The sequence below is a fragment of the Schistocerca americana genome, chromosome X, assembly GCF_021461395.2.
Source record: "Schistocerca americana isolate TAMUIC-IGC-003095 chromosome X, iqSchAmer2.1, whole genome shotgun sequence".
NCBI classification, from domain to species: Eukaryota; Metazoa; Arthropoda; class Insecta; order Orthoptera; family Acrididae; genus Schistocerca; species Schistocerca americana.
Genome location: NC_060130.1, coordinates 909,512,214 through 909,530,987, shown reverse-complemented (window position 1 = coordinate 909,530,987; position 18,774 = coordinate 909,512,214). Strand labels below are relative to the sequence as shown.

General features: G+C 43.5%; 1 protein-coding gene across 6 annotated transcripts in view; it reads right to left on the bottom strand.

Moving 5' to 3' along the window:
• LOC124555764 (organic cation transporter protein) overlaps positions 1 to 18,774 on the bottom strand; it is a 283,841-nt gene that overhangs the window by 59,931 nt on the left and 205,136 nt on the right. For all 6 annotated transcript variants that reach the window (XM_047129804.1, XM_047129809.1, XM_047129805.1 and 3 more), the window contains one exon: positions 15,267 to 15,442. In XM_047129804.1, the coding sequence (XP_046985760.1) occupies positions 15,267 to 15,442 (176 nt within the window). The remainder of the gene's footprint in view (positions 1 to 15,266; positions 15,443 to 18,774) is intronic.

The window sequence follows — 18,774 nt, the reverse complement described above, 5'->3', positions numbered from 1 at the left end:
GGAGACGAGGTACTGGGAGAAGTAAAGCTGTGAGTACCGGGCGTGAGTCGTGCTTCGGTAGCTCAGTTGTTTGTACATGTTCAACACATTCTGATAATTCCTTCGCTGTGTGTAGTTTTTAGCCATAGAGTGTATTTGACTGCTGTGTTTAGTTGTCGATTGCGTAGTCAAACGATATCGGATCTTTTCGTCTATATACACGTTTTACATTTAATGTATTTAAGTTTAGAGTCAGTTACTAATCTTTGTGCCACAGCTGATCGTCTGCAAGTCTCTCTGCATTTCGCAACAAACTTCTAATGATGTCACTTCCAGGTACATAGCTGTGTCGTCTGCGAACTGCCTCATAGATCTACAGGTCATTTATATACCGGTACATTGTGAACAACAGTAGTTCTGTCATACCATCTTGAAGAGAGACAGCCGGCTGGGGTCGCCGAGCGGTTCTAGGCACCACAGTCTGGAACCGCGCGACCGCTACGGTCGCAGGTTCGAATTCTGCCTCTGGCATGGATGTGTGTGATGTCCTTAGGTTAGTTAAGTTTAAGTAGTTCTAACTTCTAGGGGACTGATGACCTTAGAAGTTAAGTCCCCTAGTGCTCAGAGCCATTTGAACCATTTTGAAGAGAGACACTGTTGGTATGTACAGTATACAATTTTTTAGTGCAAGGCTAGAGTGCAAAACTGTTTCAAAGGCTTGCTACTCTCCACGAATTTGCAGCCAGATCCTGAAATAAATATGACTCGATATTTCGCCGAGCCCTGTGACCGTCTTCTTCAGGAGAGATGCCATTGCTGTGACTGCTGAGTCCCACTGAAAACTGATGCCGAGGATGAATACATCGTCCCATATAGGCCCCCGTACTGTATACGGAGCATGTGCTGCCCATAAGACTGGGCTTGTGGCACCACTCATAGTAGAACACTGCCGCCAACGATGTATCGCTCTCAAAGACTATCTTCTAACTCTAGGGCCGGTCCTAGCAAGGAATGTCGTGCTTTGATGCGGGATAAAACAGGGTTCCACGTCCTGCTAAAAGGAAAACCCTTGTCTACATTAATCAAGTTGTCTGCCAGCATAGTTTCAATTGACTTCTTAGAAATACTGTCCCAAAAACCGGACGTACTGGTATATGTCAGGGTCTCGTGTACCTTGTCTAAACAATCCTCCGCTACTGCCGATTTTTCAGGATGTTATCGCCTTGTGTGCGGCGATGTTCCATGTGCCTGTCCTCAACTCTCGAACTCGACAAGCCGATGAATGCCTTCCCACACTGACAACGAATTTTGTGTACGCTAACCTTACCCAAATCATCTTTGACAGAGCCTAATAGTGCGCTAATCTTGGTAGGTGGACAGAAGACTCACTTGATGTCAAACCTTCAAAAAATTCTTTCAAACTTAAAGGATATACCCCATCATAAGACCGAGTGAGGTAGCGCAGTGGTTAGAGCTCAGGACTAGCATTCGGGAGGACAACGGTTCAAAACTGTGTCCGGTCATCCCGATGTAGGTTGTCTGAGATTTCCCAAAAAATACTTAAGACAAAGGCCAGGATGGTTCCTCTGAAAGGGCACGGCCCATGAGGGACGTTAAACACAAGTGTTCCTTCGTTTTCCCAGCATACGGAACAACGGCCACAGAACTATGCTTCTCTTCATGCCATTCTGGGGATGAACCAAACTGCGTAGTCTGATGATTCTGCTTCTTGGTGTATCCATTTTCGTTAAACGATAATGCCAAGTGTGCAAGTTTCTTTGTTAAAATATTCGCGTCGCAAATAGCATATGCTCTCGCACCAGAGTCCTAAATACGCCACTACGTTCGTACGGTAGGTGGCAACTTTTTGCATGCAGATGTCGATTGGTATGTGTCGGATTTCGGTGAATACTATGTTTCAGAGTACTATCATGTAAACTATTATGTCCAAAAAAGGAAGCTTACAGCAGGAAACACTATGCTGTTTCAAAGGCTCTCTGGGAAATAAGAAATGCGGCATCAAACGTGAGCTCCACTAGATACCGCTTTCCGGATCTAACGAACGATCGCAGAAAGTTCAATTTTGCACCACCTTTGCTTGTGGAAATCATACTTATTTCTACATAGGAGTTGTTCGATTTCCAGAAAAAATGTCATAAGCGAGCTTATGACGACCCCTTTATCCCTGTTTCTATACTCAGATATAGTATTTTCTTTACATTAGTTTTCTCAAGAGTCGATTCGCGCTTGTGAAGTAGAGCGACCTTGCAACGACTTTGTCTGACGTAGCATCTAAAAGCGTAAACGTGAACCCAAGAAACAATATTTGACTTAACCCATAATGCGGTCTGTAACTGCTCTTGTGCTCGTGTTTACTTGAAAAATTTCATTTGCCTATCGAACTACTTCTGAAACGTTTAGCAGACAAAGCACTGGGTCGTCGTATTTAGCAACGAAGTATTCGCCGCACTTCAGTGCCCACCTTGATTTTGGTTTTCCACTAAACATAGTGAATGCATCCATCACTGGAACAAGAGTCACCTTGAGAAATTCCTCATGAAATTTTACGCTTATGTTTACAACATACGGGAACGAATCCTGAAAGTTAAATCGGTTCATTCAATTTGGAACAGTCAATCAATTCAGTTTATCATAAAGTTGAACCTTGCTTTTGGGAACCAGAATGAGACTGACAAGATGTTTATCGACTTTCTTTCATTACTTTAAGACTTTTCAAAACAATTAAAGTTAAATTTTGCCATTTTAAAAACTGGGCATGCTACTGAATATGACTTTATGTAAGTGAATTTTACTCAAGTTATAAAGCACAGCAAGCACAGTGAGAAATTTTGGTCTTATGTCAAAGCGGTAGGTGGATCAAAACAAAATGTCCAGACACTCTGATACCAAAACTGTACTGAAACAGAGGATGACAGACTAAAGGCCGAAATACTAAATGTCTTTTTCCAAAGCTTTTTCACAGAGGAAGACTGCACTGTAGTTCCTTCTCTAGATTGTCGCACAGATGACAAAATGGTAGATAACGAAATAGACGACGGAGGGATAGCGAAACAATTAAAATCGCTCAAAAGAGGAAAGGCCGCTGGACCTGATGGGATATCAGTTCGATTTTACACATAGTACGCGAAGGAGCTTGCCCCCCTTCTTGCAGCGGTATACCGTAGGTCTCTAGAAGAGCGCAGCGATCCAAAGGATTGGAAAAGGGCACAGGTCAACCCCGTTTTCAATAAGGGACGTCGAACAGATGTGCAGAACTATAGACCTATATCTCTAACGTCGTGCCGCAGGGGAGTGTCGTAGGACCGTTGCTATTCACAATATACATAAATGACCTTGTGGATGACATCGGAAGTTCACTGAGACTTTTTGCGGATGATGCTGTGGTATATCGAGAAGTTGTAACATTGGAAAATTGTACTGAAATGCAGGAGGATCTGCAGCGAATTGACGCATGGTGCAGGGAATGGCAATTGAATCTCAATGTAGACAAGTGTAATGTGCTGCGAATGCATAGAAAGATAGATCCCTTATCATTTAGCTACAATATAGCAGGTCAGCAACTGGAAACAGTTAATTCCATAAATTATCTGGGAGTAAGCATTAGGAGTGATTTAAAATGGAATGATCATATAAAGTTGATCTTTGGTAAGGAAGATGCCAGACTGAGATTCATTGGAACAATCCTGAGGAAATGCAGTCCGAAAACAAAGGAAGTAGGTTACAGTACGCTTGTTCGCCCACTGCTTGAATACTGCTCAGCAGTGTGGGATCCGTACCAGATAGGGTTGATAGAAGAGATAGAGAAGATCGAACGGAGAGCGGCGCGCTTCGTTACAGGATCATTTGGTAATCGCGAAAGCGTGACGGAGATGATAGATAAACTCCAGTGGAAGATTCTGCAGGAAAGACGCTCAGTAGCTCGGTACGGGCTTTTGTTGAAGTTTCAAGAACATACCTTCACCGAAAAGTCAAGCAGTATATTGCTCCCTCCTACGTATATCTTGCGAAGAGACCATGAGGATAAAATCAGAGAGATTAGAGCGCACACAGAAGCATACCGACAATCCTTCTTTCCACGAAGAATACTAGACTGGAATAGAAGGGAGAACCGATAGAGGTACTCAAGGTACCCTCCGCCACACACCGTCAGGTGGCTTGCGGAGTATGGATGTGGATGTAGAACCCATGAAAAATGCGTAATTTTACGACTCTATAACTTTAAGAAACCACTGAAGCTACTACTGCTGACGATACAATCACAATCTTTATACCTGAAAGTAAGATGTAAGAAAAATGAAGAAGACTTAGAAATCAAACAGTAATAATCTGTAGGTATAAATGACAATGTATTGAACAAAACACCCTCGCTCATACAACGAGTTGAATAAATTCTAGCTTACATTTATATGAAAGGCGATTTTAAAAAGTTCGTAGCTTGCCTTGTTAACTGCAGTGCAGTTGATGATGTTGTGCCAAAACATACTTCTGCAAATTCTTCACTTCTTCGGTCAAAACATTATGATAATGGAGTCGTCAATGCTGCACATAATAGGCATACTTGGCGCGAAGTTGTGCAAACCGCTGCAAACCCATATCTGAGTCTGGTAATTCTTTACCAGGGACGACTTCCTAGCACAGAAGTAATAACAAACGTCTTCCTCCCATACATTGTGCAGATGTTAGGACAAAGAGTAAAGTTTTGCGGACCGCACCAACAAATACGACTCCTCACTGTCACTGCTGTCCAGCTACTTCTGCTCTGCCCAGTCTGCCTGCAGGAAAGTTTTTTCTGTGTAAAAGATGTTTCCACAACTGAACGCGACATGGCAATTTGTCACTCCAATCTCGACACTGCCTGTCGGGTCTGTCTACATCACATTTTCTCTTTTAGCAAAGACATTCCCAAACGGGAACTACAAGGGCAATAGCTGGGTTGTTTTCAGGCCAAATGGCATCCTTCTTTCTTATGCCTGTTTTGCTACTTTTAATAATAATAAATAAAATTAAGGATGAGCTGAGACTGCACATAAATGATTTGTTTCATCTTTTTAATGCTAGAACAATAATTCGTATGAAACTTCCTGGCAGATTAAAACTGTGTGCCCGACCGGGACTCGAACTTTTTTTTTGTAACCATATATATTTATTTAAATATATTAACAACGATACATTAAAAAAAGACACTTTATTCTATTAATCTATTATATTCCTAGTGTTCGTTAATATTACTGTCATTTTATATGTTTTCGTTTTTATATTTTACTTTTTCGTTTTTTTCTTATTGTTGTTCCTTAAACCCTTTTACATGGCCATTTGTCGTCTTTTTTTTTTTTTTTTTTTTTTTGAGAAGGTAGACATTGCAGGACAGGCATAACAGTTTATATTTGGCATCGGTGCATTGATTTTGAGTTCATGTTTCTGTATGTGATGCACTTGTGATGCCACAGGCACATTGTGTATTCTGGTTTGACCTCTTCCTCTAGTTACACTGTTAAGTGGGACAGTATGAGGGAAACGTCACCATGATAGGTGGAGCAGAACTGGAAGAAACTTTTTTTACATATACTACAGAATATACCCAAATTGAAGAAGAGAGAAAATTTTGTCATATTACATAAGAGAAGCAGAAAGGATAGTGTGAGTAATCAATAGAATTTTATAGGCACAAAGTAAAGGAAATCATTTTTTAAAAATATCTAATAATAATAATGAGTAGTTGGCACTTTCCACTAAGTAATGCTTGTTTCCTATTCAGTATAGTACAAATAATGGAAGAAAAGTTAATTTAAAAAAAAAACTGGTAGTACTACTGTGCATACTTTTGACACTGTTTTGGCTGCGAGCATGACAGATGTTTGGTGAGAAGCACTTTGTATCACTGATTTCACTAAGAAGAAACACTTTATACTCTCATACTTCACTATTTGATGCGAGAGGAGAAAGCATTTTATCTTTTGTGTTGCACTTATTCACTATCACTGCACACGTTATTCTTGTGGTGAGTGTGGTGAGGTGGCTGGTGGCGGTGCTGAGGGTCACAGGCTGGGAAGGACTCTGGCGATTGCTGTCTGCAGGGGAATTTGCAGGAAGTTTTTAAGTTTTTGAAGTTCTCGTGGTATCGCCTGTGCTGCTGGGCTGTCTTGTTCTCTTCCCAGAGGTCCATCAGGAAGGCCAGCTGGTCGGTCTGCCTCCGCGCTACGATGGCGTGTGCCGTCATGGCGAGGATCCAGAAAGTCGCCAGTCGCTTGGGCCGTGGAAATGGGCTGCAGTCTGGGGCGGTGATTGCTTCCACTGTGATGCTTCCCGGCGCCCTTCTGTTGATGTGGGTCACCATCTGCTGGCACGCTTCCCAGATGTTGATGGCATTCCCGCACGTGAATCGGTGCTCGAAGGTGTCGGTCATGCCACATACGTCACACTTGTCACTTGCGACGAGTTTTATCTCCGCCAGTCTTTGGTTGGTTGGTACCGTTCTGTTAATTATTTTGTACCATGTCTCCTTCGCATGTTTAGGCAACACGTTTTCCGAGACGTTCCCCCACATTTGTTTCCAATTGTATTGCGGGAGTTTGTGTTCAATTTTGTTTTTTGCCGGCTTCCCCCTGAGGGCCCAGTATATTCTCTTGGCTGTTCTGTGGCTGGGGTTCGCCACGGTGTCCAGAACGTAACTTTTGTTGGCGTAGAGCGGCCTGACGTGTCGCATTCTGAAGGGAATGTGCCTCGTGTCGACCGGCGCTTCTTGTGATGCGGGCTTGTATCTTCCAAATATCTTGGCTGTGACGCTGTCAGGGTTTTTGTCCTGGATGGCGAGCGTTCGTTTTAGTAGGAGGGCTGCACATTTGGTCTTTATATCAACTAGACCTAGTCCCCCTTCTTTCGTTGGCAGCGAGCACGTTGCTTGCGCCCCTTTCAATATATTTCGACGCCACAACAGGTAGTACACTGCGCTCGTTAGTGCTCGCGCAATTTCTGTCGGGATGCTTAAGATTTGCGCCAGGTACCAAGCTTTCGACAGGATCGTCGTGTTTATCAGTTCTGTTTTCTGGTGGATTGTTAGCTTCCGGTTCGCGTGGTGTCTGGAGAGACCTCTTATGGTGTGTAGCACGTCCCTCCAGTTGTATGCGGCCATTCTAAGTGGACAAGACTGTATATATATTCCAAGAACTTTATGGCTTTCTGCTATTTTATACCACTGGCTGTCTGGTTTGAGTCGTTGATTCCCTATCGGCAGTAGCACTGTTTTTCTGAGGTTGGTTTGGGCGCCTGACGCTTTTTGGAATGTATTCATGATGGTTTCTACTCTCCCAATATCTTCCTGGTCTTCAATAAAGATGCCTAGGTCGTCAGCGTAGGCTATGCGTGCTACTGCTTTGCCTCCTACGGAGAAGCCTCTAATGTCGTTTGTGAGTTTCCGCAGTAGCGGGTCCAGTGCTATAGCGAATAGAGCCATTGACAATGGACAGCCTTGTCTCACGGATCTGTCCAGTTTTATCAGTTTTGTTTCCCAACTATTGATTATTACTGTCGATCTCGCAGTACTTAGTATCTTCTGGATGATTGTGATGAATTTTTGCCCAAACCCGAGTCTGTTTAGTGTCTCTACGAGATATTTGTGGTCGATCCCGTCGAAGGCTTTGTTGAAGTCCACCGAAATTATGGCACCTGCGCTCCTGGTGGTGGCTGCCTGTGCTGTTATGTCCCTGTAGGTGCATGTGGCGTCAAATATATTTTTCCCTGGTACCGCGCATGTTTTCCACGGACTGATGACTTTCCTCATCGCCGATTTCAGGTCGTTTGCGATGCATTTCGCTGTTATTTTATAGTCGGCGCTGAGGAGCGTAATCGGACGAAACTCTTCAATGCGGCGGGCGGCTCTCTTCTTAGGGATGAGTGTTATGGTCCCTTCGGTCAGCCCAGGTGGAATTTCCGACCCATCGAGTATCTCGTTCACCATTTCCGTGAATTGCCCTCCTAGCATGTCCCAATATGCGAGGTAGAACTCGAGCGGGATGCCGTCAGCGTCGGGTGCTCTTCCTCTTGCGCTGGTCCTCATCGTTTCTTGATGTTATCCACGTCGACATTTTCTGTCAGCAACGCCCTGTCTGCGTCTGTGAGCACGCTCCTCGTCTGCTGGAGGATTCAGCAGTTGTCGCGTCGTCTGTCGCTTCTCGACGGAACATGTCTCGGAAATAGTCCTCGATGTGTTTTGTTAACTCCGTTTTCGTCGTGAGCGTCTTTCCCTGCTTGTCCTGAAGCTCACTTACGCACTTTCCTGCGCCTCTCTCCCTTTCCCTATTTAAGTGGTGCATGGTGAGTGGCTCTTCATCCACCTCGCCATATGTTTTACTTCTGGTGAGGACGCCTCTTATTTGCTGTTTCTTTATTTGAAGGAGTTTTGCCTTGATTCTCCTCACTCGCGGCAGGTATTGCTGGTCGTCTGCTGGTGCGTCGAGTGCGTCTTTCAGGCACTGCTGGCCCGCATCTCGTGGTCGTGCGGTAGCGTTCTCGCTTCCCACGCCCGGGTTCCCGGGTTCGATTCCCGGCGGGGTCAGGGATTTTCTCTGCCTCGTGATGGCTGGGTGTTGTGTGCTGTCCTTAGGTTAGTTAGGTTTAAGTAGTTCTAAGTTCTAGGGGACTGATGACCATAGATGTTAAGTCCCATAGTGCTCAGAGCCATCAGGCACTGCTGGTAGAATTCGGCCGTGGTTCACCTCCAGAATGAGTTTTCCGCGCTGTATCTTATCAACAGGCTGCGCATTGTCGGCTTCGCTCGTGCCAGCCACCACTCGGTCGTGCTGCTGTAGCGTGCGCGCTGTGCCAGGCATTCTTGCCACGTTTCCACTATTTGCTTGCGCAGTTCCGCGTCCTGCAGGTGTTCCGTATTCAGCTTCCACGTGCTTCTTGTGCCCACGTTCTTTCCTTTTTGGAGATGCAGGCTGCATTCGTAGTTGCAGTGGTCCGAAAAGGTGACAGGATAGACTTCGACGTGCGCTACATTTTTAGTTGGTGCTCTGCTGACATCTATACGGTCCAGTCTGCTTTTACCATTTTTGTGGTGGTATGTAAATTCAGTGTGTGTTGGATGGAGAAGGCGCCACGAATCTTCTACTTTCAGTCGTCGGATCAGTTCTTGCAGTTCTGGGCACATGTTTGCTACGGGTATTTGGTCTTCAGCTGCGGCGACACAGTTAAAATTTCCTCCAATGATGATGATGATATTGTTCTGCATCAGCAGTTCCACTACTTCTTCATTATAGAAGATGCTTCTTGCTCGCTTGTTGTCTGTGCCAGAAGGTGCGTATATGTTTATAAAGAGCGTCTCTTTTATGTTTAGCGCTATCCCTCGGCCGCTTGACAACATTTTAGTCCCGCCAAAGTCGATCCTGTTCCGTACATTATTGCCGTACCGCATTGGGATTCTGGGTCTATATTTGTGATTGCCGCATATCCTGGTATCTGGTTTATTTTAGTCGTAACCACTTCTTGCAATAGTGCAACGTCTGTTCTTCTATGGCGTAGGAAGTCCGCGAGGGCTCGAATTTTTAAGGGTGTGCTCATTTTATTTATGTTAACTGTGACAACTTCATAGATTGTATTTGCCTTCCTGCTCATTTAGTTTATCAGTCGGTGCTGTAGTCTGTGTCCATGCGGACATCTCTCTGGCTGTTTTCTCTTCGGTCCTGTGACGAGTTGGAGCTGCGTCTTCCATAGGTCCCGAGTTCGAGTCTCGGTCGGGCACACAGTTTTAATCTGCCAGGAAGTTTCATATCAGCGCACACTCCGCTGCAGAGTGAAAATCTCATTCTGGAATAATTTGTATGTTTATCCTTGTAATTAAAACTTTACAGCGATCTGATTGCATTGACTGAAATTATAGAGGACCAAAATTTTTTAGGATTCTTTGATTTAGCTGGTAAGATCTTGGTTTCGAATTCATTCTTGCATAGCTATCCTCGTGCTAAGTTTGACTTTGTGTAGCTTTTGTTTGTCATTGGTGTTTCGGCTTCGTTTGAATCTGCTACATAGATATCTCTCGGCTTTAGTAGGAACTTCCTACTATGATCCGTGATGAGTCCTTCCCATCTCTTAGTATCTCCCGCATCACCTACTTATCTAGCACATGGCCTATATTGTGCTAAAGAGCCAAGGAGAACTTCTTTCTCACCTAAATCCTATTTCCTTAGGATGTCCATCACCAGCTTAACACTGAAACTCCAAATAACGAACAACCCTACCCTCTGTGCAAATCCAGAACTTGCTGGAAGATTGGTTCCAGAGCAGCAGATAGGGTCGCTCTTACTGGCTCAGATGTACTTTCAGTAATGGGCAACCCTTCATATATGTTGTTAAGGAGCCGTTCTGGTAAAAAATTTTAACTTATTTCACATAATAATCGAAACAACTGTTTAAATTATTATGTTATCAATCCCCAGATCAAGGCTAATCACAAAATATTTAAGTTCTACCTGATATTTTTTTCGCATAGCGTTAAACGGACACGTTTTATTAGTGCAGGATGGGGTAGACACAAGGAAGGTTTGAGTTTAAAGTCCTGTCGACTATGTGGAGACTTGTTTTGCAAGTAAAGGCTGTCTATCACCAGTCAGTAACAGAAAAAGTGATCGCAGCCATAAGACAAACAAATGAGGTTACAAATTTAAGAAAAATTCAGAGTACATGTGTAACGCCCAAACTAACATTAAGAATATTATGAAGTATGCCACTGTGATTTATTTACAATGTTTATGCTGTTTGCAATGCAACAACTTATACATCGATGTAGAAAACCATAAAGACCATAACAAAACAAATCACCAACCACATTTATCAGGAACAGACGATATGCTGCTGACCAAAACATCAATGTAATTGGAAACGTTAGCCATCTGAAGACGGACATGGTAGTCCGAAACCGGTTATGGCATCGAAATAAAGCATTTTAAAATTATTTGTGGCTGGATGCGTAATTCACCAGCAAATGAAACGTATTGTGCAAACTTAATGAACAGGACCGAGCGGGGTAGCACACTGGTTAACAAACTGGACTCTCATTCGGGAGAATAATGACTCAAACCCGCGTCCGGCCATCCTGATTTAGGTTTTCCATGATTTCCCTAAATTGCTCAAAGCAAGTGCTGGGATGGTTCCTTCGAAAGGGCATGGCCGCTTTCCTTGTCTAATGTTCCCTAATCCTAGCTTGTGCTCCGTCTCTAATGACCTCTTTGTCGATGGGACGTTAAACACTAATCTCCTCCTTCTCCATATTTAAAGAGCAGAAATCTCTCTTGGAAAACCAAAATACGTGTGCATTTATGAACTACTGGTACATAAGTTCTAACATTAACATATGTATGAACAAGTTTAAAAATTATATGGGTATTATAGAAGAAAACACTACACACAATACTTGGAACATTGTCAGCAATGAATGATGAATCCGAAAAAATACAGAATTGTATAAACAGATATAGCAACAAAGATAAAAGCTAGAAGAATTAAGAGGATTGGTCATATAATGAGATCACAAAAAGACTGATACGCAAGATGGTAGAAAAATCTCCGAAAGGAGGCAGACTACTAGGATGGACGAGCATGCGATTTTTAGATTATGTGTAAAGGTACATTTTTTAAAATTGTCATTTGGAAAGCCTGTTTTGAAAACAGACAGGTTTACAAAATATTGTTACGTCGGCAGCAAAGAGCTTACATAGCTTTTAAACTGCTTTATTATGATAGTAACAGTAGGTGTAGGGTTTCGTTCTTGACGTTGCCGAAGTAACTTTTCCGACATTCGTCTTATCTTATTACAGTAAGCTTAAACTGGGAAAGTTGGGCTCAGATGTGCACCCGTTCCACCAGATTATGAGATGAGTGTCTTAAGCACTGATTCAGGTCCCTTCGTGAACCAAGTGTGACCTGCATGTCAACTTCACTTACCCAAGATCTAGTAATCATATCTGATGAACACCTCTGAAATTTTTTGCGTGAAGAGAGCATTTGCACTTCGTGTCAAATGAGTTTAGAACATGTCGAAGAATCGTACAGGCCTGCAGTAGACACCTGGTGCATTAGAAGTCATTCTTCTTACACTATAATGATGGGGGGAAAGGGGGAGAGAGAGGGGGAGGAGAGGCGGAAGCAGGGGGGGGGGAAGAGAGGGGGCGAGGGAGGCAAGAGGTGTGGAGAGATGGAGAGAGGAAGAGAGAGAGGGAGAAGGAGTTGACACATGGATCAGTATACAGGGTTTGTATTTAGGAGGAATGGGTAGATTTTCTGTAGCTTTCTTAAATTTCTACAGATGAATTCTGGTAAGGTTTAACAAAGCCACGACCAAGTCTAATTCTTATTCTCGTTCTCGCCAGGCTGAACTATTACTCACTCACTTGCTGTGAACAGTACACTAAACTGTCTTTCCTTTTCTCTTTTTCCTTGTAATAGTAGTAGTGCTAACTACTGAGAGCAGTATATAGGACCACTAAGCGGCAGCAACTGAGGAGTTTTCCGCTAACGAACAAAGGACCTTTTGTCACGGTTATTGCGCTGGAAGAACTGCTGTGGCTGCTTTTCTTGTTCTACTCACACACTCTTTCTGAATCCTCGATGTGCGAAGGCTACTGCTTCCCCAACATGTCTGTTAATTTCGAGAAAGAGGATTTTTTTGTTTCTGCTTTTTCTAGTTAGTGCTTATTTTTGGGTGTAACTCCCTTTTTTAGGGCTCTGTACCTCACTCAGTAAAAACGGAAACCTTAAATGATCACCCTTTTTCTCAGGTAGAAGTATAAATTTGAAATTAATATTAAATATTAGCGTCTACAGTCCCTTTGCGGTGTACAAATTTTACGCTGCTAAGACATGGCAGTAAAAAGATATAGCCATTTATGTCACATACTTTGATACTCGCACTCTCATTCATCAGCAGCTACAGATGCACTATCTACATACATAATTAGATTTGTGCGGAACCTTCTGAGCGCGAGACACTCGGACTATCCGTTTTTTTCTTCTTTTTATGAGGGAAGAGCCTTATGACAGCAGTATGTATGGTGCCCAATCTTTATTCTAAGTGTATCTCTCGTTTTGCGAGAGTAATGCGTTCCAGAGGTCTGTACTACAAAGTAAATATGCACCAAATCCAGTTGTCAGAACAAATAATCACTCACGAAGAAGACCGACGAGCGGACGGAGGGAAAAAGTACACTCCTGGAAATTGAAATAAGAACACCGTGAATTCATTGTCCCAGGAAGGGGAAACTTTATTGACACATTCCTGGGGTCAGATACATCACATGATCACACTGACAGAACCACAGGCACATAGACACAGGCAACAGAGCATGCACAATGTCGGCACTAGTACAGTGTATATCCACCTTTCGCAGCAATGCAGGCTGCTATTCCCCATGGAGACGATCGTAGAGATGCTGGATGTAGTCCTGTGGAACGGCTTGCCATGCCATTTCCACCTGGCGCCTCAGTTGGACCAGCGTTCGTGCTGGACGTGCAGACCGCGTGAGACGACGCTTCATCCAGTCCCAAACATGCTCAATGGGGGACAGATCCGGAGATCTTGCTGGCCAGAGTAGTTGACTTACACCTTCTAGAGCACGTTGGGTGGCACGGGATACATGCGGACGTGCATTGTCCTGTTGGAACAGCAAGTTCCCTTGCCGGTCTAGGAATGGTAGAACGATGGGTTCGATGACGGTTTCGATGTACCGTGCACTATTCAGTGTCCCCTCGACGATCACCAGTGGTGTACGGCCAGTGTAGGAGATCGCTCCCCACACCATGATGCCGGGTGTTGGCCCTGTGTGCCTCGGTCGTATGCAGTCCTGATTGTGGCGCTCACCTGCACGGCGCCAAACACGCATACGACCATCATTGGCACCAAGGCAGAAGCGACTCTCATCGCTGAAGACGACACGTCTCCATTCGTCCCTCCATTCACGCCTGTCGCGACACCACTGGAGGCGGGCTGCACGATGTTGGGGCGTGAGCGGAAGACGGCCTAACGGTGTGCGGGACCGTAGCCCAGCTTCATGGAGACGGTTGCGAATGGTCCTCGCCGATACCCCAGGAGCAACAGTGTCCCTAATTTGCTGGGAAGTGGCGGTGCGGTCCCCTACGCCACTGCGTAGGATCCTACGGTCTTGGCGTGCATCCGTGCGTCGCTGCGGTCCGGTCCCAGGTCGACGGGCACGTGCACCTTCCGCCGACCACTGGCGACAACATCGATGTACTGTGGAGACCTCACGCCCCACGTGTTGAGCAATTCGGCGGTACGTCCACCCGGCCTCCCGCATGCCCACTATACGCCCTCGCTCAAAGTCCGTCAACTGCACATACGGTTCACGTCCACGCTGTCGCGGCATGCTACCAGTGTTAAAGACCGCGATGGAGCTCCGTATGCCACGGCAAACTGGCTGACACTGACGGCGGCGGTGCACAAGTGCTGCGCAGCTAGCGCCATTCGACGGCCAACACCGCGGTTCCTGGTGTGTCCGCTGTGCCGTGCGTGTGATCATTCCTTGTACAGCCCTCTCGCAGTGTCCGGAGCAAGTATGGTGGGTCTGACACACCGGTGTCAATGTGTTCTTTTTTCCATTTCCAGGAGTGTATAAATTTGAAATTTATGTTAAATATTAGCGTCTACAGTCCCTTTGCGGTGTTCAAAATTTACGCTGCTAAGACATGGCAGTAAAAAGATATAGCCATTTATGTCACATACTTTGATACTCGCACTCTCACTCATCAGCAGCTACAGATGCACTATCTACATACATAATTAGATTTGTGCGGAACCTTCTGAGCGCGAGACACTCGGACCATCCGTTTTTTTTTCTTTTTTTTAATGAGGGAAGAGCCTTATGACAGCAGTATGTATGGTGCCCAATCTTAATTCTAAGTGTATCTCTCGTTTTGCGAGAGTAATGCGTTCCAGAGGTTTGTACTACAAAGTAAATATGCACCAAATCCAGTTGTCAGAACCAATAATCACTCAGGAAGAAGACCGACGAGCGGACGGAGGGAAAAAGTAGTTAGAGCAAATAATGCGAGAGGTGAAAAGCTGGAGAAAGGAATGAAGCATTGTTTACAGTGAGAAATTCAGTGGATTTAGGAGCACTTCCCAATGTGGAACCGGCAGTGACAGTCTAATGAATCCTTGTTCTGAGGAATTATTGTGCGCATGTAAGCACTGGCCCCTTAAACATTTCTGCTTCTCGGATAACGTACCTGAAATTAAGATTATATTAGCCAGAACTTACCTGTATGTTGGAATTCCAGATGTGAATACGTAGCTTAGGCTGTTTGCAGCGCCAAAGAAGACCGGAAGGCAGATCAAAAAATAGTTCAGAATCTGATATCGTCCAAATTCTCCGATCTCCACTAGAACATCGTCAAAATCCATTTTTTTTACTTCAGCGTTTTCGTCGTCATCCGCCTGCAACGAAACCAAAGATCATACATATAATACTAAAATGCAAAATGTCAAAAAATTTAATTTTTAAATTGTATTATCAGCTTTAGGATTTCAGTTTTTTGCAAAGACTGGAAAGTTTTTAAGTATCTGTTGACTGTAACTGTAGTTATATAAAATACACAAAATTATGTGAAATGACTTTATTAGTCAGTAAAATAAATAATTAAAGTCAGTTTTACATTTGCGACTCAGAATTGAAGCACCGGCAAATATTACTTGTGTAGGCTCTGATAAAGTACATGCCTTTTTCGACGTTTTATCTCGTTTACGCAATCACTACTGCCACAAAAACTTGTACGTAGCATCCGACCCAAAAGATATCGGGATGATATTCCTACAAAACATCGGTGAGGGGAGATAAATGTAACTGTTCAAAATTTTAGAGTGCTCTAGAAATCAGTTCCAGGGAATTAGCAGAGCCAGACAAAAGCAATTAATGGAATCTTTGTTTCTGGGATGGACTGTATTAGATTATGGTCAAAATTAATCGGTCTGGTAGAGCTATAGCGCAAATTTCAATGAAATTTTCAATTTTTTGTGTTGCACATGTCCGCAATAATGTACGTGAAAATTATCTGTGGAATTATTTTGCTCACATGGCTTTTTAAAGTCGTAGTGTTTTGTCCGTGTCTCATTTATGTGGCTGATCGGGAATATAGTGGCGTCATAAAATTTATCACCGACTCCAATATAAGCTAAGGCTGTGAACGTTTATAACGAGTCTGTTACTACGAAACTGCCAAATTCTGACTTGGCCACTCTCCTCTCGAATGTGGTTCATTTTAATGACGTCCCGGAATTGCAAACAAAATTAAAGCGTCGACTAAGTGCACAATGTGGTAATGTTAGGCAATGCAAATTAAGTTCCTGATGCCACAGAGTCACAATCAGAAAGATCAAGGTAGATTGTATATTAATTATGGAAAGCTGTATGAAACACGGGGCCACATTTGTTGAATGCTGGCCAAAAGCAAATTAGTAAGAGAATTTTCTGGCCGTTTTAATATGAATCCAAGTGATTTTACGCGCTACTACTGCGGATGAGGCGAGTGTCCAACACTCCACGCCTGAAGCGAAACAACGGGGAAAAAAGTGGATGGTGGCTGATCAGTCCCAGACAGAGGTAAAATCAGTTTTATTTGCCGGTATTGTTATGGCCACTATTTTATTCGGTTGCAGGATCCTGTTGATTACATTGCAAAACGCAAAACAGCACTTGATGAATACTACTTAAATTTTCTAGGCCAATTGAAAGAAAACCTATGCGAGAGGATACCTAGATTGCACAAGAAGACAATCATCTTTCATCATCATAATGTTCTCTTCTACAGAGGTGATTTGGCATTAGGGAAATTCTGAGAATTGAAGTACGAATTGTTGCATCAGCCACCCTTACTCAGGAAAACTGGCACCCTCTGACCTCTGCCAGTTCTCGCAGCTAGGAAAGATGTAGCTAGAAAACTTTTCGAGTCGAAAGAAGTGGTTATGGTACCGCAGATTGAAATTTCATGGATCGTCCAAAATCGCTCTTCAGGATGGGACGTCCTCAATGGAAAAACGTTGTACAAAGTGTAATGACCAAAAGGAAGATGCTATCGTAAACTAAGTTCATTTCCTACGTTAAAGTTATCTTGTACACTGTCCGGGCGAGATTTTTGTCCTTGTCTCCCCGCCGGAGCACCGAGCCGCGGGTTTCAAATTGTAAACTAGCACATCCGTTCATCAAGCCTCTCAGCCAGCAATAATCTCTATAGGATTTCATTTTGAAGACGAGTAAATATGGTGTTACACGAGAGAAAGATTCGGGCAGTAATAAAAAAGAGAGTCTCTAAGTAACAAAAGTACATTAGCATGAACAAAAAGAAAAGAAAGGATTACTGCGAAATAAAATAGACAGCTATATTCTTACAAGTAGCAGAGACTGGAAAAAAAACGTACAGGAGCGACAGAAAAACGTGGTAGTTAAAGATGTCAGTTGCAAACTGTCAGATTCTGACTGTTCTTCATCCAGTGTTAAGGGTAAGAAAGCGGGGAAAATCATTTATGAAGATGGCACAAGCAGGAAACGGAAGAACCAGTAATTCAGATTACAGTTTCAGAGACATACGTAAATGCTTGAACGAAAATATGTTAAAGTCATTAAATGAAGAAGAGAATTATAAAATAAACTGTATTTGAAGTAATGTGTGTTGAGTGTGGGAAAGGGAGAAACACAGACAAGATGGTGATTGGATCAGAGATGTGGGAATCATTGTCCACAGGTGTCACATGTTACTCGTATTGTCGGCAGTGTTACACGTGTTGCAGTATTTCCAATTTTTTTTAAATCGTTCTTAATGCAGTTTGATTCGCATGTCTCTTTTTTTTTAAGCTTACGGTTTTCCTTTGCTGCACATGAAAAATGATCGGAAAGGTAGTCTTGCAAGCTTACGTTGGACGCGACAACAGTTCACTCTGGGTGAAACGAAACTGCGCACGCGAGCCCTTCGAACGAAAATCAATACGCTGCCGCGTGCCCTCGGCCACCGGGCAAGCACCCTGGACGAGGGTAGTTTCATTGGCTATCACACGTCCAGCCAGTGCGAGATGCATGCCTAACCATGAGTAATTCTGCACCGCACTTTACCATAACATAGCGTGAAGCGCTGTTTGCTTTATGTTACACTGTGGAGACCGCATCAGCTTTGGATACGTGATTACTAATGTGAACAGTTCGCTTATTCAATGTTACAACTCTTTTGACAGTGTTACGCGAAGCACGGTAATAAAAAGAGGAATTAACAAGATTGCAGTTTACCGTCGCACCGACTTCAAAGTCGGATGAGTACGAATCCGAGCGCGACTGAATAAAGATGGTTAACATACTCTGTTGTTGCCTCTTGTAGAAAACGAAGTCGCTTGAATGAACTAAGGAAGCAATAATGACAAATTAGGATCGCTGGGAGGTAATTTATATCCCGTTTCTTCCGTATACGAGTTGGGTCATTTCTGTCACATCATCTAGTTCGGTAGGGTTGGTTGCGTGGTTAGCTAGTTATATGTTCCATTGATCGTTTGACCTATTTTCTTTATCTACATGTGGGACAAATCACTTTACAGGATATGTATATATGATTAGATTTAATATCCTTCCACAGTCCTACTCATGCAGCTACACTTCAAAGATAGTATTTTTTTACAGGCTGCCAGTTTTTAAATAAAACTACGTCTGTGAAATAGAAGTAGTTGTCACGAAGAAATTATTTTAGTGTACATTTAAAACTTGCTTTTGTTGAAGTTTCGAGAACATACCT